The 25,054-nt window shown below is 44.7% G+C and overlaps 6 protein-coding genes across 6 annotated transcripts; 3 read left to right on the top strand and 3 right to left on the bottom strand.

Moving 5' to 3' along the window:
• Positions 1 to 4,728: 4,728 nt before the first annotated feature.
• Positions 4,729 to 5,527, bottom strand: PCOAH_00021010 (HVA22/TB2/DP1 family protein; the record flags this gene model as incomplete). Its single annotated transcript, XM_020058908.1, has 2 exons — positions 4,729 to 5,090; positions 5,206 to 5,527. 2 exons carry the CDS (start codon positions 5,525 to 5,527, stop codon positions 4,729 to 4,731), a joined length of 684 nt encoding a protein of 227 aa, XP_019914304.1.
• Positions 5,528 to 8,458: 2,931 nt separating this feature from the next.
• On the top strand, positions 8,459 to 9,890 carry PCOAH_00021000 (Uncharacterized protein; the record flags this gene model as incomplete). Its single annotated transcript, XM_020058907.1, has 4 exons — positions 8,459 to 8,651; positions 8,819 to 9,423; positions 9,595 to 9,701; positions 9,851 to 9,890. 4 exons carry the CDS (start codon positions 8,459 to 8,461, stop codon positions 9,888 to 9,890), a joined length of 945 nt encoding a protein of 314 aa, XP_019914423.1.
• Positions 9,891 to 10,682: 792 nt separating this feature from the next.
• Positions 10,683 to 12,053, bottom strand: PCOAH_00020990 (Uncharacterized protein; the record flags this gene model as incomplete). Its single annotated transcript, XM_020058906.1, has 1 exon — positions 10,683 to 12,053. One exon carries the CDS (start codon positions 12,051 to 12,053, stop codon positions 10,683 to 10,685), a length of 1,371 nt encoding a protein of 456 aa, XP_019914479.1.
• Positions 12,054 to 13,497: 1,444 nt separating this feature from the next.
• Positions 13,498 to 16,179, top strand: PCOAH_00020980 (Uncharacterized protein; the record flags this gene model as incomplete). Its single annotated transcript, XM_020058905.1, has 1 exon — positions 13,498 to 16,179. The coding sequence occupies one exon, from the start codon at positions 13,498 to 13,500 to the stop codon at positions 16,177 to 16,179; it is 2,682 nt and encodes an 893-aa protein (XP_019914360.1).
• A 588-nt stretch (positions 16,180 to 16,767) lies between these two features.
• Positions 16,768 to 19,122, bottom strand: PCOAH_00020970 (Inorganic pyrophosphatase; the record flags this gene model as incomplete). Its single annotated transcript, XM_020058904.1, has 4 exons — positions 16,768 to 17,193; positions 17,290 to 17,352; positions 17,485 to 18,153; positions 19,084 to 19,122. 4 exons carry the CDS (start codon positions 19,120 to 19,122, stop codon positions 16,768 to 16,770), a joined length of 1,197 nt encoding a protein of 398 aa, XP_019914541.1.
• Positions 19,123 to 21,502: 2,380 nt separating this feature from the next.
• Positions 21,503 to 25,034, top strand: PCOAH_00020960 (Uncharacterized protein; the record flags this gene model as incomplete). Its single annotated transcript, XM_020058903.1, has 2 exons — positions 21,503 to 24,812; positions 24,907 to 25,034. 2 exons carry the CDS (start codon positions 21,503 to 21,505, stop codon positions 25,032 to 25,034), a joined length of 3,438 nt encoding a protein of 1,145 aa, XP_019914652.1.
• Between the last annotated feature and the right edge of the window lie 20 nt (positions 25,035 to 25,054).

The following is a 25,054-nucleotide window of genomic DNA, read 5'->3' as shown; positions in this document are numbered from 1 at the left end:
AGTGGTACTATCCATTCCGGAAGAGACAGATGTAATTGGTAGTATTCCCTGTTGTGGTGGTCCTCGTGGTCTACCTGGAGGAGGTGGACCTTGTGGTCTTTTACCACCTTGTTGTGGTGGTCCTTGCGGTTTTCCTGGGGGAGGTGGACCTTGGGGTTTATTACTACCCTGTTGTGGTGGCCCCTGTGGTCCTGTAGAACCGGAACCAGAAGAACCTGGATTCCAAGTTCCCGTAGAACCGGTACCGGAAGAACCTGGATTCCAGGTTCCCGTAGAACCGGGTCCAGAGGAACCAGGAGACTGGTGTCCAGTACTACCTGGACCGGAAGAACCTGAGACACCAGGAACTTCTGCTACGTATAAAAATTAAACATGGAAAAGCAGTTTTATTGTAATCAAGAGTCAATGGACGCAAGGAATGTTGTAGGTGCACTTTCCCTTTTCTGTATGTTTTTTTTCACTCTTTAATAACACTTTCGAATTATGCATATTTGTTATATGCCCTACCTCCTCTTTCTCCTTTATTTGTCTTACCTGCTGCCACATCGTCAGATCCCTCCCTACCTGAGAGGGATGCTTGCCTTACGAGGCACTCCAATTTTTTAGGTTCCGCGAATTCCCCATTCTTACTTTTCTCACTTTCAAATTTTGCACAATATGGTTCTCCGGCAATTCCTCCGCACTTTCCATTTAAGTCTGAATATGTTGTTTGGGCTCTTTCCCAGGACTGCTGGTATTCTGCACTACCACAATGTGTAGTAAGCTCCGCACTGTCCTGCATTTTATTATAGTTATAGTAATAATCGAATAGTATTTTAGCCTGTGGGAACCTTTCTTTGGTAATACTAGAGTATATAGGAGTGCACGTACATCCGTATATGGAATCTTTCAGCTTACCATAAATTGCCCCCATAACCATTGAGAGAGAGCCACTATTCGGAAAATTCCCCTTATTTATTTTGTCACCTAACCAATACCATAAGAAATGGCAGGGTTTATAGTACTCTGGAATCCCCCCGTCCTGCTTCTCGATACAAGCGTGACAGTAAGCTTCTACAATTTCCCTAGGTAAGTTCCCATCATTAATATTGAGTGTTGTTAATGCACTCTTAACTTCCTCTATTAATTTTGCACTACACCCTTGACTACTGGTCGCTAAGGAACACGCACTAGAATTCTCAAATGCAGAGTACACTTCCTCTGAAGGTAACTTACCCGGAGCTCCTTTCCCCTAAATAAAATATATAGAATTGAACAGGGGTAAAAATATATAGGAAGTAAGTGCTTTCCACATGTACGTTCCTTACACATTTCCTTATTACATTGCGCATAGAATATTGTATGCATAATATTCATAACATTTATAATGTTGTATGCATCATATTCATACAATTTATAATATTTATAATATGCATAATATTCATAATATTGTGTATGCATCATATTTATTCTAAATGGAAAAATAATTTGTACTACCTGTGGTGATGATGATGCTGATCGTGCTGGTTGGGGAAGGGGTGTGGAGCAGTTTAATTTCTGCGGTGGCTGAAATTCGTCCTTCTTAGGGTTCGTTTTAAAATTGGGACAATATTTATCTCCAAGAGTGGTTTTGCATTCTGGACTTACTTTGTTATATGTTGATTCAGCTTTGCTGTAGGACTGCTCGCACCTGTTATTATTGCAATATTTATAACACTCCGGGTCTTTCTTCAGCTTCTTATAGTTATAGTACCAATCATATAGTACTTTAGCCTCGTCGAATCGATCCTTCAAAATATCTCCGTATAGATTTTTACAATCACATGTAGGATTGAAATCCTCCAGAACCTTATAAATTGTCTTCATAACCATTGAGGGAGAGAAGTTCTGAAAGTCTTCCTTTACTTTAGTACCTAACCAATAGTAAAAAAAGCTGTAACGTTCATCATCGGACAAAGAAGCGAACTCCCCTCCCCCTGTACTGTTACATGCTACACAGTAGTTCTGTACAATTGTAGGGACCAAATTCCAATTTTGCCCTTGGTACGATTGTAATGAATTTTTCACATTCTGTTCCAGTGTACTGTTCATCTTCCCCCTCCCGAGTGTACAACTTGTTCTTTTTTCTATGTCCAATTCATCGTACATTTTTACAGAAGGTAATTTACTTGTGTCTGTGCCCTAAGAATGTAAAATTGACCAAGGAAGTGGAGTACGTATTGATGTATATTACCATGCATTCCTGCATATTAATATTATTATTATTTCAATGTGTGTGTGTGTGTGTGTACATATACAATATTGTATTCATCATATTTATCCATACCCTATGTAAGGGAATAACTAACCTGTAGTTTGCACGCCATTGTTTATGTGTACATATTCTTCTGTATGTAATAAACTAATCTCAGAATGCTTTCCCCTTATACATTTATACGGAACATACTTCTTAGGATTTTGCCTGTTTCCTCCACAGGAATTATAATTAATAGATAAGTATTAAAATTTTTATTCTTTTTTCCCCCTTTTTAAAAAATACGTAATCTTTAACTTCCCAAACTATGATAATACACTATACGCATATATTGACTTAGCATATATATATATAGTTAAGTTAAAAAAGTATGTACAAAATATTATGAAATGACCAAAGTAAAAGAGGAAAAAAGAAGTCAAAAAAAAGAAAAAAAATGTCAAATTAATCAAAATTTGTTTATGTATGCACTTTATTCCACACACACACACTACACTATACTACACTACTACTACACTGCAATACATTATATTTGAAATTGTGTATGATTATTATTCGTACAACATCTTATTACTACTACACTATGTGCATCTTCTCTTCTCTTCCCTTCCCTTTCCTCAGTTATTATTGTTATTATTGGCATAATTTTGGCTTAAGGAAAAAATCTTTACAAGGTATTAATAATATTCCCTTTTCTTTCCTTCCCTTTCGTTAAATGTATCATAAATATTTCATTTACAATATTAGGTGGGCCACTTTCCCTTATTTGAGCTATCCTTCTCCCTCAATTCACAGTACACCTTATATAGTAATTTCTCTTTCTCTATCCTTCACTCTATTTTTTTCAATCTTTTTCCTTCAATCTCTTTATTTCACTTTCCTTGCTTCCTCTACATCTTCCTTCCTCTTTCCTTCACTCTCATTCCTTAATTCTCATTCCATCCTTCCTCCTTCCTACCTCCATCTTCCTTCATTCCTTCTTCCTTCATAATTACACTACAGGTAACTTAAACAGAACAAATATATTATACTATCTGCGTTCCTCTTCTCTACTTTCCTTTTTTTTAATCTATGTGCACATTACAGAATTCATTTTACACCTCCTCCCTTCCCATCTCCCTGATGGGTATATTACAAGTAGTGTATATTCATATACACACAACGTTGTGTACATTATGGGGGGGAATTTTCTTCTCCTCCCCCCTCTCTAACATTATTTCCCCATGGATTTATGTGCGCCCACTTTCCGCAGCCATCATCTTCCTCTAAAGGGAAAATCTATTACAGCACATTCCCCCCGAGTGGAAGTCCATTCACCCCTTTCCTCTTAAGGAACACTTAGCGAACTCCCTTCTTCCAGAGAAAAGAATTCTTCATATGAACCTGATAGGCAGAATTAGTCCCGTTAGAAATTTTTCTCTTACACTTTTTTCCATGCAAATATGTACATTGGGTGTGAACCCACTTTTAAAGAAATATCCTCCAATAACTCGTATACTAATCTTTTCTTAGATGGTAAATATGAGGTTCGCATAGGGGAAGGGCGAGAACATAATTCATGTGTGGGGAGGGGGGGTAGACACACACATTAAACTTCATGTTTCCCGCGCAATCATGCAGACATATAATGAATAGAATTCACCACCACCACCCCCGAACTCCTTCTCATTGAGTTTCCGATGAGCATGGGTACCCCCTCTTCATTGATCTCCCCCATGGAAGGAACTGTGCCCTTTTGTGCGTAAGGGTAGGTGGGGGAACGAACACCCATCCATCCATCCAACTGCCTGGCCTCTACCAAGCTGTACCCCCCCTTTTCGCATGCGCACATGCATGCCTGCACGACAGATCAAATTTAAAAAGGTAACCTAACTGTGGAAATATTCTTAACCAAAAAAAAAAAAAAAAAAGAAAAAAAAGGAAGAAGAGGAGGAGAAGCAGAAGGAGACGAACACTATATGATGGAAGGAGAGTGGAAATAACTTAGCCTGCGCTCGGGGAACACAGCCAACAAAAAATGCGTATCAAAAAAAAAAAATTTTTGTGTGCACGTCTCTCCTCATGTGGAAAGACATTCCCCCCATTTTAAAATCTTCAAAATGTGTGACGCACGTAGGGTGAGACATGCATTGAGGGGTTAAGAGGTGGGGTGTTTCAACCCCGAGGTGGAGGTGGAGGTGGAGGGGGAGATCACCTGTCTGTGTTAACACGCCCCTGAGGAGGGATGTCGCATAACATCGCACCGTTCTTTATCTTGCCACCGATCCCCCGGTGGGCTCAATCGAAAATAGCGTCATTTGGGTGGTGAAAAAAAATTGCCGTCGCAAAGTGGCCAATAAATGCTGCGTTTGCGATAATCATGTAGGTGCTAGTTTTTTCCTATATCGATGGTGACCAAGCGGGGGGGTCTCCAATTATAACTGTCCCAATTATCACTGTTCCAATGATGGTTGTTGCAATGGTGGCTGTTCCGCAGTGCTAGCCTGTTTCCCTGTTCAGATGTTTCGCCGGCGAATCCCGTCATGGACGAGCTTCTCGGTTAGGTTTCCCGTGATTTGGGTCAGGTGGCTGGTAGCCGTCTGGCTAATCTTCTGCACCGTGTCGTCTATCGTCTTCTCATGCTTCAGCAGGATGGGACGTATGATGTAATTGTAGACAGTTTCCGCACCCCTCACTTGGGGCATGTACAGGTAGAGGAGGAACAGGAGCTTCAGCAAATAGTAAAAAGGGACCCAAAATAAGATAATATCGATGAGGTACTCGAAAAAAAAGAAGAGAGAGTAGACCACCCAGTAGGTCAGCCACAACTTCGTTTCGTCTTTGCATTGCGATTCGACTGCTTTGAATGACTGGTAGGCTGCGCGAGGGAGGGAAAAGCGGCATTGTAGGGTGCAGAAGCAACACGTTTATTACGGGGAAAGCAAACACGTTTTCGATGGAGACGCTACACGCTACGCAAAGTGCAGCCTCACCTGGGTAGGCAAAACCAACGACGTTACAAATGAGGGCCGCGCCCCAACCCAAGATAAGGGAGAGCAAGAGAAACCCACCGAAACCCACAACCACGTAGGAGGGCTTGATCCCATACTTCTTCCCCAGGTCATCTAAAAAGGGGTACTGCTTCACATGCTCGTCTATCTTATCCAATGTTTGACTCAGGTAGAAATTGCTCATTGAATCCCCGAGGATTTTGGAGGAGAGCCTTTTCAGGGCATTCATATTTTGGGAGCTGCCCCCTCCTCCGTACCTCTCATGATCCTTGTCTTTATGCTTGGAATATAGTTTTCCCTTCATTGGTTCGTCTGTCTAGGTTGTTGCGTGGTTGCCTGAGGGGGGGTGGGCGCAGCTGCAAATATGGCGACGTCACAATAAAAGGGGGTACAATGCAGGGGGTAGAAGGGGACCCAAATGAACTCAACCCGTGTGTTGTGTCTTCCGTTGGGACTCCCCGCCTAACATGTGTAGGGTTCTTCCCCACCTGGTGATGGATTTCCCCTCCGTTTGCAACTGCTAAACTTCTGTAAGAAGGGTACGCGGCGAACTGGATGATGGGGTGGGCGAGACCCATAAGTTTGGGGGGACGATTGGTGATCGAACTTTCGGGTACCCCCCCGCACGCCTTGTGGTACGCAAAAGAAGGTTGCCACAAGAAGCAGCAAATGTGCAACCACGGGGCAGAAGAGAGAGAATATTTACACGCATGCACGCGACGTGGTATAGCACGGCTTCCGCTTTCGCCCCGGCCAAATTCAGCGCATTGGCACCAAGTGCATTTTTAGTTCTGCGCACAGGTCGTACTTAGCGTTTCACTGGAAGCATTTCACCGGAAGAATTTCCCATGTGGGTTCCTCTGTTTTGGCATCCACACTTGTAATTCCTCGGTCGGTGTTTCCTTTCGCTTCCCCAGTGGGTGAACCGCGATGCGCTCCTTCCGTTTTACTCACAAAAATAGCATTGCCAGCATAAGGGCACATAGAAGGGGAGGCGACGAAGATGGTGAAAAATGAAAAGGCAGAATTGAAAAGAAAAAAAAAATAAAATAAATAAAATGTCCAAGCAGAACGCGGAAATTAAATGGTGCAGACGTGTGTGTGACTGGGGAATTTGCGTGAGAGGTGCGCGCAAAAAAAAAAAAAAAAAGGAAAAAAAAAAAAAAAAAAAAAAAAAAAATACACCAATTGGGCCACCCAATTGGGAGAAAGAAAAAATTTTTGTCTCCCCCCTAAAAAGGAACACACTGGTGTGGTGTAAAAAAGGAGTTAGGTTCCCACGCCGCCCAGGTTTTCCACCGAATGGAACAAATAATTCCCTCTGCCCGGGTCCTACGTTGACGTAGCGAACCAGTTGACGTGCCGTCTATCCCCGGGCGCGCTTCCTCCTGTGCATGCTCCCATGTGGAGGCAAATCCGTACAGAATGGAAATTCACGTGACAAATTAAGAGAGCAGTTTTTGTGCCAAACGTGGTTCTCTCGGGGAACCAATCATGCGAAAGGGAATGTGCCCCTCTCCTTCTCACAGATCGTTGTCTAGTCGATGAGTTTTGGGTGGATCTCCCACACGTTTCTGTGCAGCTGCCAATAACATTTGACCTATGTCTGTGCAATTGGATGTTAGCCCATTCATTCATCCATCCATCCATCCGTTCATTTTTTTTTTTTTTTTTTTTTTTTCCTTCACACAAGTTGGATGCACATGTGATGGGGCAGTGTGGATGACCCGTTAGAGGAAGAAGCCCACTGTGGCGGTGTAGCCGACACGTAAGAGTGAGTATTAAATATGAGTTGCCCTCTCAAGGTGTGGAGGTGAGTCGTAAGCAGGTAAAACAAAAAAAAATGAGCAGTCAGTAAACACCACAAAATTGGTGTACCTTTTCTCTTTCCCAGGGGTTGTATTCCCCCTTGTGCAGTCCCCCAATAGATATATCAATTTTAACACGTTTTAACGCAATAGCGGTTGAGGTGACACCCACGCGAGCGTACCACAGCCCTGTAAATGTGTATCCATTGCAAGTGGAATAAACCACAGTTAAGTGTTCCTTTGTGAGACTGTGTCCTTATTGAGTGCCCACGCATGATGGTACACTCCTTGTTCGTGCTTCTCTCCCACGTTGGGGGGATATGAAATAGGAACAGCGGAGCGCACACATATATGCCCGCATGACCAACGGACCGACCGACCGATTGTGTTATGCACCTGGCCAAAGTAAACCGTTCGCATTAGCAAAAGGTGCAAAGCAGAAACGTGCCTTTAGTATGTGTATGCGAAAGGAACATGCATGCGACACGTCTCAGTGCAAGGCAACCATTCGGGGGGAGGGTCACAAAAGAAAACCCGTTTTAAAATTGGGACTAATTTTTTTTTAAACTTTTCATTTTGCACCCCCTTTCAATATTTGTGGCAAATTGTTTCATATCGAACAGTGGGGTGGGCTTTCATCCGTTTCCTCCCCCACATTGATGCTGCAACGTCGGCACAGTTGCATTGCATAGGTAAGGTCCCATTGGTCCTCCCCTGCCCCGTTGTACCCATCTCCGTGCACATAATACAAATGGGGCGTAACACATTCATTTGCTGCGTTTGCATTCGGGTGAGCTACACTAGCCTCACGCATATTTTTGTAGCACCTCTCTTTTACGCGGTTCGATGCGTCAGTTTTTGGGCTTCACCCACCTCAGCGTGCCTCCCAATAAAAAAGGGGCACAAAAGTAGTTCCTGCAAAAGCAGTTACTGCAAAAGTAGTTACTGCAAAGGTAGTTACTGCAAAGGTAGTTACTGCAAAAGGAGTTGTTGCATGGAAACAGTTGCGTGAAAGCAATGACCCACTAACTGTTACAAGGAGTGCGCAAATAATTTATAACAACATGCTCATGGCGAAACGGCGACGTATACTCTCGTGCGCATGTGTCAACCACTTCCCCACTGAGTCGTTTTTTTTTTTTTTTTTTTTTTTTCCTATTCGATATAGGGGCAATGTAGCAACCCTTCAAGCACCTTTTTTTTTTTTTTTTTTTTTTTTTTTTTTTTTTTTTTTCTCTCCCTGATTTGTTGCCCCATTTGTAATTACAGCCAAGGTGAATGATTTCCGCTTATTGAAGAAGGTTTCTTTTTTGGCCTTTCTTCCTGCTCCTCTTTTCTTGCTCTTCCGCTTTTTTGCTTCCCAACTTTGATCTTATTTCTTCTCTTTCCTTTTCTACCATACCTTTTTCCACCCCATCCCACTTAAAATGTCAAAGGGTAAGAGTAAATATATCATAGACCCTATAAGTGTGAAGACCGTGAGCACCAGTGAGGAGTCGTACATTCGATGTGTTGAATATGGGAAGGGGAAGGCACATTACCCGAATTTGTCGTTGCTGGCCAAGGCCATTTTGGCTGGCGTTTTCGTCGGCGTCTGTGCGCACGCCTCAGGGATAGCAGGTTATATGCTCGAGGGGGGAGAGGATTGAAGTTGGCCACACAAAATGGACAACTGTCAGCTCAGCCATTTTTCCACCTCTTCCATTTCGTAGCTGCGTTGCTTAAAGTGGCTGACTCTTTCGATAAGTCGCTCCCCCTATAATATGCCCCACCACGACCCCCTACAGGCGGCCACTTCTACTACCACAAGTTGAGAGAATACGTGGGCATCTCGATGAGCGCCTTCGTGTATGGATTCACCTTTCCAATAGCTTTCCTGTGTATCATAGGGACTGGATCGGACCTGTTCACAGGGAACACCCTAGCCGTGACGACAGCATTGCTTCAAAGGAAAATTAGTCTCCTGGCGTATCTACGGGTAATGAGTATATCGCTCTTTGGTAACTACGTGGGCGCAGTATCCTTTGCCTTCTTCGTATCGCATCTATCAGGGGCCTTCCAAAAACATACAGAAATTAGTAAGAATCACATTTTTCAGTTTTTAAATGATATAGCGGTGAAGAAAATAAACCACACGTTTATCCAGTGCATCTGTTTAGCAATTGGCTGTAACATCTTTGTTTGTCTAGCTGTGTATTTTGTACTAACCATTAAGGACGGGTCCGGGATGGTCTTTAGTGTCTTCTTCGCTGTGTACGCATTTGCCATTGCAGGATACGAGCACATTATCGCAAATATGTACACACTTAACCTCGCCCTTATGGCTAAGACGGACGTCACGTGGTCCAAAGTTTACCTGAATAACTTGCTACCGACCTTGATTGGGAACTACGTAAGTGGGCCAGGAGGAGGCAACCTCTTTTGTGCCTCGCGTGGCACGACAAAGAGTGATCATCGATGCGAAACGCTTAACGTTGTTGGAGCCCCGCGTAACCGTACGCAGATGCATCCCTCCGGATTGTAGCACCGCATTAGTTATATCTTCACCCCTTCCCCTTTGCAGATTGCTGGAGCACTTGTTCTCGCATGCCCGCTATTCTACATTTATCGCCATAGCTACAGGGACTACGAAAGGACACGTGGTGATGGAAGCAACTTTGGTTTGAGGAGGTAAATGAAGGAGAACCAACCGGGTTGCTGCGTCTCCCCCCGGGAACGGTGCACCTCCACGTACATATATGAATCTGTGCCATTTTATCCCGACAAATTTTTTCACCCCGTTATAAATACATCCTTCCTATTTTTTCCCCTCGATGCAGTCTCTCCATAGAAATGCAGAACGGTAGCAATGGCAATTGAGATGGACGGACGGACAGGCACACACACACCCGTGGCGCACTACACATTGGAACGAATTTGTGCTTAAACTTTTTCCCCCGTGTCTATCTTCCTCGTCACGTGAATACATGTGTGCAATTTCCTGCACGTGTGCAGAAATGCATGGTGCCATGTGCAGTCAAACATATGTGTTTCCAATTCGCATTTTTCACACACGTATGTCTATATCTATCTCTGTATCCTATGAATTATACAACCTATTTGCGTTCATTTTTAATTGATTCTTTACCTGGCTTCTTTCCCCTTGGCTTATTTATTTATTTTTTTTTTTTTCTCTCTTCACCACTTCGCTGCCAACATTTGCGTTGCACACCGGATTATTTCTCACCTCTGTTATGTCATCCTGTCTATCCCCTCCCCCCCTCCGGTGTGTGAAACTTTTATGGGAATCATTCAATTATGGAAATAAGTATGACTCGTTTTTCTTCTTCTTTACTTTTACTTTTACCTTTGCCTTTACCATTACTTTTTTTTTTTTTTTTTTTTTTTTTCCATTTTCACCTGAACGGTTGTTCATGCAGCTAGCTATTTATTAATTTTTTTTTTTTTTTTTTTTTTGTACCAAGAACAGTTGCACTGGGCGTTTAATTTTTCACGTCCGCTGGGAATCACTCCCTAAGGGACGGGTTGTGAACGTGGACCCTTCAATTTGCCTGAACAGTTCTGGGGCACTCCCCGTGGGAATTTCAACACGTTTTAAGAGGCACACACGTATACACATATACACGTACACACACAACTACGGCGTGATGATTATGGCTTCCCCGCGCAGGGCAGCACGAGATTGCGCACCTTGGCAGCCAGCAGAGAGTGCGAATTCCGCGTGCGCTGGGTTAAGTCGTCTATGGCGGCAAAGTTCCGACTGTAGTTATTCAGCGTATCCTGAATGAGCTTCACGATGGAGTCAATTTCTTGGGCTTCCCTATCAGCCTCTCTGTTTACTTCATCGATTTGTTCATACATTTGATTGACTTTCTTCTCCACGACGAGGACGTTTTTCTCTTCCCCTTGAACTTTCGCATTCCATTTATCTTTCTGTTCAGCAAAGTACTGTTCCGTGTCGCGCAAAATTTTTTCCTGATCCTTCTTCTTCAGGGTTAAATTATCCTTATCAGCTTTTAACGTTTTGAACTGCTTGTCCAAATTTTTCAATTCGTCCTTCTTCCCTATGTGCTGTTTGATGGTATCGTTAAAGTGGCCAGTCAAAGAGGTTAACAGTTCGACAAGCTTTTTCAAGCATAAGTCCGCAACGTTTATTTTGTTTTTTATTTCCTCATTTTTTTTTTTATCCGACTCGTAGTAGGACACATGTTCCAGTAGGAGATTCTTTAACTCGTGATTATATTCCTGTAGTTTTTCCGGTGAAGGTACAATTTGATCTTCTAAGTCTTCTTTCTTCTGTCTGAAGCGAGAAAACTGGAATATCAATTCATTCGTTTCGTTCACAATTTTGTCCTTAGTACTCCTTAAAGAGATAATAGTGCTTTGTTGTGCGTTTAGTAGATTCTGGTTGTCGATAATTTCTTCCTCGTAATCCCTTTTTTTATTTTTTTCACTGAGGACACTGTTTTTTATTTGCTCATAATTGTCTAGGAGGGATTGCAATTCGTTCCTCACTGTCTTCAGTTCAGCATCCAATGTTGAGTCTTCGCTCTTCCCCTCCTCGATCTTCCTAATTTTCACGTCATTGTCCAGGTAAATTTGCTCCTTATACTTGGTGAAGTGGATGAATGCATTTATAAGTCTGGTCATGTGACTGCTGACTGGCTTGAATAGATAACTCAGTGTATTATCCACACAGAGAATTTTATTGATTTGCTCACAGTGTCGAATGAAACGCAAATTTCCAATCGCCTGCAAGTGGTTCTTCCCTTCATTGGGTAAAATTTGTATCCCATCAATGGAAGGCATGGAGCTTTTTAAGTCCCCCGTGAATTCCTCTATCCGTATGTTATTGATGTCTTTGTTAAGGATGTGCTTTATACACATGCTGTAGACTCCCTGCATGTCTTCTGTCGTGGGATTCTTCAGCGTCCCCTGCGTTATCTCCACGCCGTACTTGCTCATCTCGCTCCGCATTTCCTCGAAGCTGAGTCTTGGCACGACCTCTCCCCCGCCGCTCATCGTGGGGACAGGTCACTTAACAGGTTGGCCAATTGGCCAATTGGCCACTTGGTGAATTCGACGTGCTGCACTAACCCCTTCGGGGGAAGAACTGACCGGGCGCCCACCTCGCCAAGCGTGTGGACTTCGCGCAGGCCTTCGTCGCGAAAACAAAAATGGCGATAAGAACTCCCCACACCACAGGGTGACTACTTCTACTTTGTCATTTGGTTGATTCTTCTGTTAATTGTTTTGTTGCATCGTTTTTTTTTTTTTTTTTTTTTTTTTTTTCTTGCGAGTTATGTCTACTTCCGCCCCTTGGTCACTCCGGAACGAATACGACGAAGATATTTTCCCGTTTGGGCGATTTTCCCCTTTGCGATTTTTTTTTTTTTTGTGTGATTTTGCTTTAAAAAGGGCAAACGCGCAGTGAGGGGAAGGCACCCGGAAGGTTAGCGCTTTGGCAAAGTTAACACATCGGTGAAGCGAACGGTTTGGAAAAATAAACACGCGAGGGAAATTACTGGCGTGTAATTTTTTTTTGAAGTCACTCCGCCTGTGCATACTCCGTTGCGATGCTGCCAAAAAGGGAATTGCGCTTCACACCGTTGGGGGGAAATAGCCCCACTTTGTAATTTTTTTTTTTTTTCCAAGTGCACACGCATGCCTGTTCATATGTATTTGCATCGGGAGGGATGTACAATCACATGGTGCTCAAGCAGTGGGTCAAATAGCGGTGCGTCCGCAGGGAGAGCTGTCCAACATACAACAAAACGGCACGGTCGTATTCTCTCACCATTGTGTGTATGCTTTTGTTACCACCGAATGGGTGGGTGTTTATCCAGTTGTGCTGCCCCGTCAGTAGGTGATACCTCCAGTGGCACTGTAAAGGTGCGTCCTCTCCTATTCCAATAGGTCCATTTCAAGTGGGGACACCACTCTCTCCCCTAGCCAACACATCCATAACGGTGTTGCCTCGATCAGTATCACGGTGACAAGATGTTGTAGTGCCTGAGCGGCATCACTGGTTAGCTTTCTTTTCCGTGTCATCCCATTATTGGGAGAAGTACCCTCCACCAAGAGGAAACAAAAATGTGGGCACCGTTTCCCGGCAACCAGCCCCCCAAGGGGGTGTAACTCTCACCCTTGCCTTTGTTCACATCCAACGTCGAGGAAACGCAATGGAGATCACGTCCCAGGAGGTATGCACACCCTTTTGTAGCATCCCATGTTCGGTTCTCCCTTCGGCGTGGCGGGAAAATGCCAAAGCAGGGCATCCTCAAAAAAAAAAAAAAAAAAAAAAAAAAAAATTAGCTAGCTGCATGAACAACCGTTCAGGTGAAAAAAAAAAAAAAAAATGTACCCTACAGCGATGCAAAAAGTACCCCACGGAAAGAACAACCCTTCTTCTCCCCCCTACAGTGGTGACCCATTTGGCGAATGATTGGGGACGCCCTCGCTAAGGATGAACAGGGTATGCCTACTCGTGGCGATCTGCTTGGCTCTTTCACACTCTAGCAAAAGTGTAACTGACCAGCAGACGGGAGGCATAAGTCTCACCCTCCAGAGGGGAAGCAACGTGTGCGTAAAAACCAGGAGGGGAAAAAGTCACAAAGGAGGAAGTGCCTCCCCCCCGTGGCCTAGCTTAAGCTGCAAACAAATCAGCATTGTAAAGCGACCTGCCAAGCTGTGCAGGTACCTCTTCTACAACCCCCTCCATGCACATCGAAGGAACAAAAGTGTCCACGACGGGGAAAAACAATCCACACATGCAAACAGGGGGGGAAGTAAAACAACCTACCTGTCCAGAGGGCAGTCTGGGAGTAGGCGCTACTACAAGGGAGGTTACCATGGAGGGAAGGCTTGGTCCATTTTTGCATTACACGAGGGGGGTGCAGGGGATAGGGGTGGCGTGAGGAAGCAGCAAATTGGTGATTCCGGGGGGGGTGATAGTTCGACTGCCCAGCGTGAAGAAAACGAACTGATGAGAGGGGGAAGTGCAGTAGAGGAGGTGAACAAACGAGGGGGCGCACCACACCTGAGTGGGACGACCCCCACGGATGGAGCACACAGCACAAATGGCATGCTCCACCCGAACGAGGAAAACCTATCGAAGGCAATGAAACAAGCGGAGGAGTACATCAAGGGGAAAGAGGACGACGTGCTGGAAAGGAGAGAAGTGCAGAAGAAGAAAAAGGTGATCGAGAATTTAAAAGGACAGGAGGATGTCTTCACAGATAAGTTCCTGGACCTTGGTATGTATGACGTGTTGAAGCACGTGTACGAGGGGGGTCTCTACGCGGATTCGAAGAGCTTGGTGGAGGCCGTGTGTAGGTGGATGCGAAGGGCCTACACGGGGGGAGCGTCGGAGGAGGGGGCAAAGGGGAAGACTTCACCCCACGTGGGTAGTTCACCCCGCATGGATAGTTCACCCCACAAGGACAATTCACCCGAGGCGCCCTACCTCGTGGAGAAGGACCTCGCAGACAACTACAGCCCAGACGGAGGAGAGAAAATTGTGAACCACTTCCGCTTGGACCCCCCAGGGGAGAAGAAAGGAAGTCCACTTGTGGAGTCGCTAAAGCTGTACAACAAAAAGAATTTAAAAAAATATTTTTTATCCCTAAATAGAGGTAATATCCTAAAACAGCTGGTGATTGAAGGGGAGGACGAAATTCTGGACTCTGCGGAAGAGTCTCCAAAAAAAAGAGACGACTCAAAAAGGGTATCAGACGAACAAGTAAAAAAGGTTATATCCTGCAATAGCATCCTAAACTGTGACTTCGATACGTATATCGATAAGGAGAGGTACTTGCAGTCCAACGTTACAGTCGAGTTTAACATATACGACACGTATAGCGACCGAGTTATTCTAAACAATAAGAACACAAATTCTACTATGCTGGAATTTCCTCTAATGTACAGCCATCAGATTATACAGAAATGTATTTTAACAATGAAGAAGCTAGAGAAGGCCATCTTCTACATTAACAATAGCTTCTTGTTTGGTCTTTTTTCCCCGCAAGAGGAACCCATGAATGAGGAGGACAGACGTGTCTACGACGTCATTACGAATGAGAGTTGGGTGAAGATGGAAATCTACCTCTGCAATATTTACAGGATGGATGAGCAGTGGTTGGGTATCACTCCGGAGATGTTTGCGGATGAAGCCAAGGCGAACAGCTTTCTTCAGTCCTACTCGGGGGGCGAGACGGGCAACTTGATTTGCAAGCCGGGGGGGGGACAAACACCCACGGGGCAAGTAGGAGAATTGCCGTCCACACAGAACGTTGATCAGACTGCCCCGTTGAATGCAGACCAGCCTACCACACCGAATGAGAATGAGCCTTCCACTGTGAACGCGGACCAGACTGCCAAATCGAATGAGGACCCCCCTGGCACACCCAACGAAGATGCTACCTCCGCGGACGCTGCCTCCAGCCAACGCAGGGAGGAAATAGAACGAAGGCGGGAGGAGTACGAATCGAAGAAGGACATCGAAATTAAGAGCGAGTTCTTAATGAAGAAGCTGGAGAACGAAATGAAGTACGACCCGAACCACTACATGTGGAGGGATCTCTACCCACAGTTAGACGACCGAGGAAAGGAGAGAACAGAAAAATATTTTAAAAACTTCCAAAAGGAGATGAGCGAAAATAAGTGTAGCCGCGGGTACACAGATAACATAAAAAAAAAGCAACAGTTAAAAGGTTACGACATCGGAGAGAAGATCGAAGGAAGAGCAAAGCACTATATGTGGCAAGAAACAATCCACGCGTTCGTTTTGTATTTTCCACTACGATCATACGTAACCAAACAGGATATCTACATCGATGTGGATAATACATTTTTTTTTCTTTCAATACGTGGACATACCATTATAAAGGATTTTTTCAACAAGCCAATAAATTCTGCCGACTCCATTTGGTCCCTCACTGACAGGGAAGAAGACGTAGTAGTGGGAGGTATCTCCACGCAAAAGGGACACGAAAGAGCAGGTCGAGATGAATTCCCCCTGCTGGAAATTACCCATATGGATGATTCAGAGATCCAAAAAATGATGAAGCTGAAATATTGCCTCGTGTACAACATTTACAAGGACAACAATCACAAGTACATGTGGGGGTCCATATTTAAAGCGTCCTGATCGGAGGCGCAGAAAAAGGAGAACAGCCGAAGTGGGAGAGTTCGCTGCAAGTGAAAGCAGCCGTACGAATGTGCGTCGTTCCCACCCCGCTTGGAGACTTCCTATCCACACACACACACCACAGACAGGAATACCGTCGGCATTTCCAGTTTTTTTTTTTTTTTTTCACCTGAATGGTTCATACAGCTAGCCAGCTAGCTATTTTTTTTTTTTTTTTTTTTTTTTTTGGGGAGATTCATTTTGCATGGCAAATGTGGAGGCAAACCCTTCACAAAAGTTGTTTGTTTTTTTTTTAATGTACACGAAGTTACAGTTTCAGTTGCAACCCCAGGGGGGAAAATATGGAGGAGTCAAATTGGAACTCTATTCGAACTTGTGCTGTGGCGAATCGGGGGAAAGGTAACGCGCGATGCGAGCTGCGCATACGTACGTGTTACTGTGCATGTTATCTTACACGTGCTATTACAGGTGCACCAAATTGGGGTGCAGACATGGTCACCTGGGCGCCGTTGATCCCCCCGGGGGGCACGCCGTGCTGAAGGTTGCCCGTTCTGGCATCCAAAAAAGAGACACAAACGCATACTCCACTCAGTGGATCCATATGTGCTCGTTCGGCCTGTACGTCGGATCGGCCATATAGTAGGAAATGCTAATGTCCTGCAGAAGACTGTTGTAGAGAGAATCGTCCTGAGATGATTTCTTTGGAAGGGTACTCAAGCTGAGGTCACTACTGCCTGAATGTTGTTTTGTGCTGATTCCACAGGTGCTTTGACTCGTCTGATCACATTCGTACTTTTTCATATCCCGCAGGAACTCACAGTAATATTCATGCGTCTTTTTAATTAACCCTTCGCTCTCCTCTTTGGTGTGCATTTTTTTGGAAATTATGTTTAATTTTTTCGATTCGGCCATTTTGTACGAGCGGAACCACTCCAGGAGCATATTCAGTGTGTGGGGGTAGTACTTCTCCACGTCTTCCAGGGAGTTCACGTCGTCGAAGTGTTTGTCGTGTTTCTGCAGGCGGGGTGGGGAAGGAGCAGATTAGTGAGGGGGTAATCGCGTAGTGAGGACGCGTCATGGTATCAACGTGCAGCATCTCTCTGCACGAACATTGATGGCGATGATCTTCCAGTCCAGCTGTCCCTCATCAATGAGGGTGAATGCTCCAAGGATCTGCGAAAAAGGAGGGTACGATGTACGTGAAGGGGAGTAGCGGGAGGACACACGCATATGCAGATGAGTCCACATGAACACACGAACGTGCACACGTCACATATATGCTCTGTCGCCTCGCGCGGAGCCCACCTTGACTGGGACGACCTGCCCCATTTTGAGGCTATTCTGGCCCACGTCCACCACGTCCAGAGGGTCGTCGTCCCCCGTGAAGAACAAGTCCTGGTTGTCCCCAGTCTGGCAGCTGTAAATGTGCTTGGGGTACTCGTACGTGCGTGGTAAGGCACCATAGTTCCAATAAATGGAGTTGTGGTAATAACGCAGCTTGCCCTTCTTCGTGTCCTGCTTAATAACATTAAAGTTTTCTGTCAACTGGATTTCCAACTTTATATAATTGTACTTTGTAATTTCGACGACCATGTTGTATGTGCCATCTTCATTCATCAAGTCGATGTCATGCCATGGGGATATCTGAGCAAATTTGTCATTCACTTTTTGGAAGTACGAAATGTAAAAATTGTCTTCATTTAGCTTATTACAATATTTTAACATATACGTCTTTTTGTTAATCGTGAAGATATTTGTTAGATAATCAAAAAGACTCAAATTGGAAAATATATTCGATATGATGTTGTTATTGTGGAAATTTAAGTTTACTTGTAGCTCTTTGTTTGTCTCTACTTGGTACTCGTTTTTCACCTCATCCTTCTGCTCCTTTGTTTTTGGCATTTCACCATTACTTGCCTTGACCACTGTGCTGCTCATTTTCCTTTTGCTTAGGTTTGGGACGTGTGTGCATTTCTGCGGGGGGGTGTAAACGACGGACGGGTATCAAAAAATGGGGGTCTTATTTGTTTTCCCTTTTCGGGAGTATAGAGAAATGGGAATATTTTTTCTTTTTTTTCTGAACTGTTCAGGTGAAAAAACGTAAACAAAAGGACTGCCTACGCTGTAGCTAGCTATTTTGTGTTTTTTTTTTTTTTTTTTTTTTAATTGGCCATAAAATGCATATTCACAAAGTGCTCAACGCGCAAGATGGAGGCATATACTGGCATACCCCTCGGAGGAACGTCCGGGCATGGATCGACATGTAAAGGGTATACTCCCGCGCGTCGCCAAACTTACACTTTGTTGTGTAGACTGTAGAATGAGGCCTCCCCCCCTCTGTGTGTGCAGGTGTAGCAGTCACGATAGGAGGGAGAGAATGGAGTTGCTGGAAAATAAGCGAACTCACATAGACGTACTGCTCATATGTACATACGCGTGTGTGCATCGCGAATTGGTAAGCACAAATGTAGAAGGGGCGTTAATCGCCTGGGCTGTACGTCATGATCGAGGAAAGAACTTTACTTGCACAGATACTTTCTCGCAGGCGCGGAGTATTTCCGCAGGGTAAACACACGCACACACACGAACACATACATATACATGGGCATATACTCACAGAGAGATTTCCCTAAAGGTTCAACTCTTTGTGTGCTACGCGCGAGAAAGCTGAGCAACGAATGTGTTACAAAATGAAATGGGGCAGGGGAATATAAAAAGAATAAATATATATTTGTCGCAGGAAAAGCAAAACATAGGTGTGCAAGTATACTATTCACACTTTAGGGAACACATGATGGGGAAGGGGAACCCCTGTATGTACACCTCCCCGGGTGGATGTTTGCATGTGCTTGCCCTTGCAGGTAGCTACTACGGAGGCATGCATACGAAATGGATTACATTTACATTCACACAGAAGAGTACTGATGATACGCAGTAACGCATTTTTCGCGAGTCTACACAAATGGTTGCCCCTTTTCTTACTCGCCTCGTATCGGTCACGGCTCCTTTCCTCGCTCTCCTTTTTTTCGTTTTCTTTTTCACTTTCCTTTTCACTGTGAATAGTGTCACTTGTTTAAGCTGCGCTCAACATGTGTTGACACAACATGTCACGGGGATAACCAACACGTTCGTCCGATCAAAAGGGCATAAACGTACAACTCAACAGTTGGTTCAGCAGCTTGCTCGATAAATTCTCTCTGCCAACTCGAGCAACTCCTGTAACATAAGCTGGGACAAATGCTTTTTCAATTCTGTGCATCATGCAGATTGCGTGCTTACTCTCTCCAAAATGGGAAAAAAAAAAAAAAAAAAAAAAAAAAAAGCATACATACAAATATACATGCATACGTACGTACCTGTGTGCATGCATAAAACCCTTTTTGCGCACTCCTTCGCGTTGTACGAACAGGTTCACTTGTGCTCGCGCATATTTATGTGAACATGTCGACTCGAAATAACAATCAAACCTGGCAGGCGCGCCCCACGATTTGTAAAACGAAGACGAAAAAAAAAAAAAAAAAAAACGAGCATTCGATTGAAGGCGCCACCAGTGTTTTTTCCTCTTCAATTTGTGGTCTAACTCTTCACCATCGCTGCTACCACTTCCCTCTATTGTTCATGTCCCGCGCTTTAATCCCACATCCTAGGCTTGCATTTGCATGTGCCCTTTTTTTTTTTTTTCGTAACTTGGTGGGGATACACGCGCAGGTGAGTGGAGTCAAGGGGGAGAAAATAAAAGCACATGGAAACAGTAAACAGGGACGCGATAAACAAAGAGACGCTCATTCGGGAAATTACCTCGGCGCTGCAAAACGAACAGCACACCAGTGGAGGCGCTAAAGAGGTGCATACAACGTGCATGTAAAAATGAAAAAAAAAAAAAAAAAAAAATGAAAATCCCGTTGTTTCCACTTACTGGGCAAGGTGTACAAATGTAAATTTGGTATACGATACCTTTTGCTTATTCTTTAATAATGAGAGAAATAAAAAAAAAAAAATGCAAAGTTGGGCAGACGAATTAGCTACTTGTGCCATTTTGTTCCTCGCCCTGACAGTCCTTCCCATATGAACCATCGTTCCAATTTCTCGGGTGCACACTTTTTAAAGGCTTACCTGCACGTACATCTTGAAGAGGAAGCAGCGCACCTTGGAGGGCATCTTCACTTGGTTGCCTTTACCCAGACCGATAGCGCCTTCGGAGGTGGAGTAAAGAATCAGGGAGGTGGGGAGCTGGTTAAAGACGCACACGTGAACATGCATGCGCGTAACATTGGGACTTGAATTCACTAACAACCACGGAGGAACGGGGGAAGTGCCTCTCCGTCTTACCGATAGACATGTAAAATATGAGGTGCAGGAGAAGCATCGGTTTCATCCTACGTGTGTTAATGCGAAGGCGCTCATCACATATGCAGCACCTGTGTTATTAATCGCAAAGGAGGCTGAATTCAAATGGGAGACCGTAAGGTGTGGTCGTCACGTATGCATACACACACGCACGTGTGTAATAAATGCTACGCAAAAATTGCACATCCGTGGAGGGTCTCGTTAGTCGGACATGCTACGTCTCCCAAGGAGAATGATAAGGGATTCCATCTCCCCATGTGTTGACTTGTGGCTTGTGAAAGTTGACTTTTCTCCGCTTTGTGCGAAGGTAACACTTTGGGTGGGTGAAAAAAAAAACCGTCACAACGGAACACAAGAGTAGCATCCATATGACGATGCGCTTTTATATATGAACATATAATACAAAAAAAGAAAAAGTCAAAATGTGACCTTTGAGAAAAGATCGATTACATGACACTTTACCATTCCATTTGGTATGCTTTCTACTCCTTCCATCAACTCTTTTTTTTTTTTTTTTTTTTTTTTTTTTTTTTTCCGTTTTAGCTTGCTATTTTTTTTTTTATTTTATGCCCGCCACCCAGGTTGAACTAACCTTTCGTAAAATTTTCCCAAACGGAGGAGAAGCATCTCCAGCAGCGTTGGTCCATATCTATACACACTTGCATGTGCCTTCATCACGTAGGATAATTTTTGACCAGTCCCGCGTTTGTCGATCGGTTTATGCTTCTACCGATGGGACGACAAAAACGGGGCTTCCCTTCCCTCCTTTTTATGTGAACACCGCGGGAACACACACTTGGAGAGGTTAGCTGGGGCGGGACATCACCATTTTTTTTTTTTTTTTTTTTTTTTCGTTTACTCTCCGTTTAAGTGGCCCAAAAGGGGAGTTTCTTCAAAACTGGGTGGAGGCAACAGCAGAGGGGGGTGTCACTGGACGTTTCTTTTCGCCCAAACATTTTTTGTGCCTTTTGAGCGTATGCACCTGATCATGCCCGCGTCACCTCCCCAAATACGAACAATGAGAGTCATGCATCACAGCCGCCTACATGGAGAGCCCAAAAGGGACTCCTCCAACCTGTCTTTAGTGAGGCTAATCGACCAGTGGAGTTGCATCGAAGCAAAGTCCTATCCGATAAAAGATGGAAACACATTAAGACGAATCCGGTACGAAATTAAGAGATTCATTTATGCAAATATTTTGCACAAGACGAAAGTGAACTTCCTGTTGTTCCGCACCTTTTACAGTTACCGGTACAAGTATGAGGTGCTTTACGTGGGGAATCAGTACGCCTTCGATATGTATGCAGGTGGCGGTAGAAACTTGTACGATGTGCTCAGGCGCCACTACGCGGAGGGTGAAACGTCTGTGGGTAGGGTGGGTGTGACATACGATATGAGCGATGCATGTAACACTGACGAGCAGGAAATGGGTGACAGTTCAGCCTATGCTTGCTCCAACGATATTTCGATAGGGGGTGACGCATCCGACCACGGGGAGGACTCCTTCCTCCTGGGGGGCGCACTTGGGAAGGACACACTCTCCCCGCAGGTATACACGTCGATGGTTGCCTGCTGTCTGGTCCTGCTGGAAAGGAAGTGCTACCTAGACTTTATCTGCCTGTACCTTTACATGAAGGCCTACTTTTCGTTGGACAGCGTGCCTATGAAAAACGGGACAGTCTTAAAGCTCACCTGCCACGAGAGCTTCCTCAACCTGTTGTTGTTACTGTCCGATTTAACAACGTCGAGCAGTACCAACGGGGGAGACAAACAATATTCAACAGACAAGTCATATGAGCATACACGTGTGGAGAGAAAGGACCTGTACAGTTTAAATACCTTTGATGGGGACCTACGAATTAGCAATTTGTCTAAATTTTCCTACAACGTTCTTTTCCTCCTACGGGTGAAAATAAACTTCCATGAGTTGAACTACGACTTGAGTACAGACGTGTATGACTCTCTGTGTAACTTCGTTACGTCTTTTAGGGATGCATTCACGAGGAGGTTCGTGGCCAAGCTGAACGAGCTGGATGGGCTGACGTTGAAGTGTGGGCATCACATTTGGGGGAGCGCCCAAGGGGGTGGTGGTAGCCACAACGGTAGGGATAACAATGTAGGGACTGTTTTCCACATGGGGAGTCTCATACCCATTGAGCGAGGTTCTAATGGGGAATTCCCCACGTGGAACACGCCCTGCCTAGCAAGCGGAAACTACTCTACGCTGCTTCTTCCAAACGTGAGTGACATATCGATGCATCAGAACGGAGGCATCTTCACGGACTTCACCGGTGGTTATGGAACATCGGGGGGGGAATACACGCTAGACAGTTTGTCTGTGCCACAGATGAGCACTAGGGAGGCCTCTTATTACAACTTTAGCCTTTTTAACGATGGAGAGATGACCAACACCGGGGAGAACATTTGGGGGGAGGTACATTGCGGTGTTCCTATTATGAATAGCAGCCACGAAGAGTGTTCCCCTCCGCCGTTGCCCCCGGGGGGGAAGAACGCGTGGCATGCTCTCACCCTGGGGGAAGCAGACATCTACCAGGAGGAACAGCTAAGCAAGATCGAAGGAGAAACCATCACCCCGTACAAATATATAACGAGGAACTACACACAGAATATGAAAAAGGATAGGGGAAAGTATTTTTTAACCAATGTAAAAACGAGATGTGTAGGGGGAAGGGAACATTACCTTCCCGACGGAGAAACCACCCACGCAGAGCAACCCTACCTGTGGCACAAGTCGTATGCAAATGACACATGCTCCCTCAACGCAATAGAAAAAAATAAAAAAAAAAATAAAAAGGACAAAACACACTTTTTAAGCATCATTAACAGTATTTATGTTACGCTCCACAAGAATGTCATTTGCAGCTTAAACAGTAGGATAGAGGAGTACCGTTTTTTTTCTCTAAAACGTTTTTTTCATTTTCTACGTATAAATGAGCCTTGGCGTGGGGGGAAGGAAGAGCTGTTAAGCACATGCAAGCATGATATTATGGCGTGTCTACTTGGACATGAGAGCGAAATGTTTCCCAGTCGACATAGCTATGTGAGTAGAGCGCAAAGGGGGAAGCAAAAATGGAAAGACGCCCCTCACGTGAAGAAGAAAGGCTTAAACAGGTTCAGAAGGGGAAACATCTACATCAGTAAGAACTTCGTATGTGTTAATGATGGTATTGCCTTTTGGCTGGACAAGAAAAAGGAGAAAATTTTCCGCCTTCGCTTTGTGCCCTTCCGAAATATGTTTTCGTCCCCCTTTTACCAGAGATACTTTCACCTCTTCCTGTTTTTCGCGAGGGTCGGCACGCTGGTGCGGTACGTGCAGGCGTTCGTGAGTGTCTTTTCTGGGTTGCTTTTCCGAGAGGGGCTCGACGGTGACAACGGTGGTGACAGTATCAGTGGTGATAGTTCAGGTGTTGCTCCCTGCCGGCATGGAACAACTTCGAGAGACCCACACCGAAGAAGGAAGGAAGAGCGAAGCCGACCATGTTATAACGAGGAAGACATAATCCCCATGGGAGAAATATTCACCACGTTTATTAACTCAGTGGCCAAGTACCTACACCGATATTCAGAACAAACAAGGAGGGTCATTCTGCAGGGAAATGCTAACACCCCCATGGATATATACAACAAAGTTAAGAGGCACACGGAGTGCATCGAACTTCTGGCATTCCTCTGTTCTAGTTATACTAACGAAAAGGAGGAAGTCTTTCGAAAAAAATATTTCGTCTTTTATAACATCCCCCCGATTGATGCGCTACCACCCGATGGGACAAGCAATACGAATCTGAAGCAAGTGACGGAGTACAATTCCCTCCTTAACGTTATTTATGGGTTGTCCCACAAACCTCGGGGGGAGGGAACAGACAATCGGGGTGATTGTAAAATGCATGGTAACTGTGAGAATCGAATGGTTTATGGTAACCGTGTTGATTTGTTCATTTTCCCCAGGGGCAGCGAACTGCTGAGTTACGTCTACAGGTACTACTACCTCTTCCTCAGTAATAGGAGGAAACACCTAGCGAAAATGTGCAAGTATCTTTTCCTGCGCATAGTAAAACCGTTGTTGCACTTCCTCTACGCATATGTTTTCCTGGGGGTCAACAGGGACTTCCACTACGAGTATATAATTAGCAAGCATGCGGTAAGGCAGTTCTTTTTCGTCCTGCATAAGGGAGTCAGATACTACGACCGGGGGAGCCTCCTCTCCGATTCGTGTCTTTCACTTCCCATTTTTTTAAAGTACGCCATAGGGGTTGTTTACAGAGCAGGTAGGTGTACAGGTGGCCGTCGCGCAGGTGCCACGTTCATCTGCCAGTTGGGTGGAGCACTTCTACACCGTCGTCACGCCCTTCTCCTTTCCAGGTGAGTTGTCCAGAATTTTAAGGTCAATCAGCGAAGAAGACTTCCAGCTAGCCATTCCCAAAATCTCAAGTAGTAAAAACCAGCTAGCCAAAAAAAAAAAAAAAAAAAAAAAAAATTACCCAAAGTGATCAACACGCGAGTGTACATG

This window comes from Plasmodium coatneyi, chromosome 8 (genome assembly GCF_001680005.1).
Source record: "Plasmodium coatneyi strain Hackeri chromosome 8, complete sequence".
Taxonomy (NCBI): Eukaryota; Apicomplexa; class Aconoidasida; order Haemosporida; family Plasmodiidae; genus Plasmodium; species Plasmodium coatneyi.
Note: the sequence above shows the minus strand (reverse complement) of the source record. Positions and strands in the feature narration are given on the sequence as shown.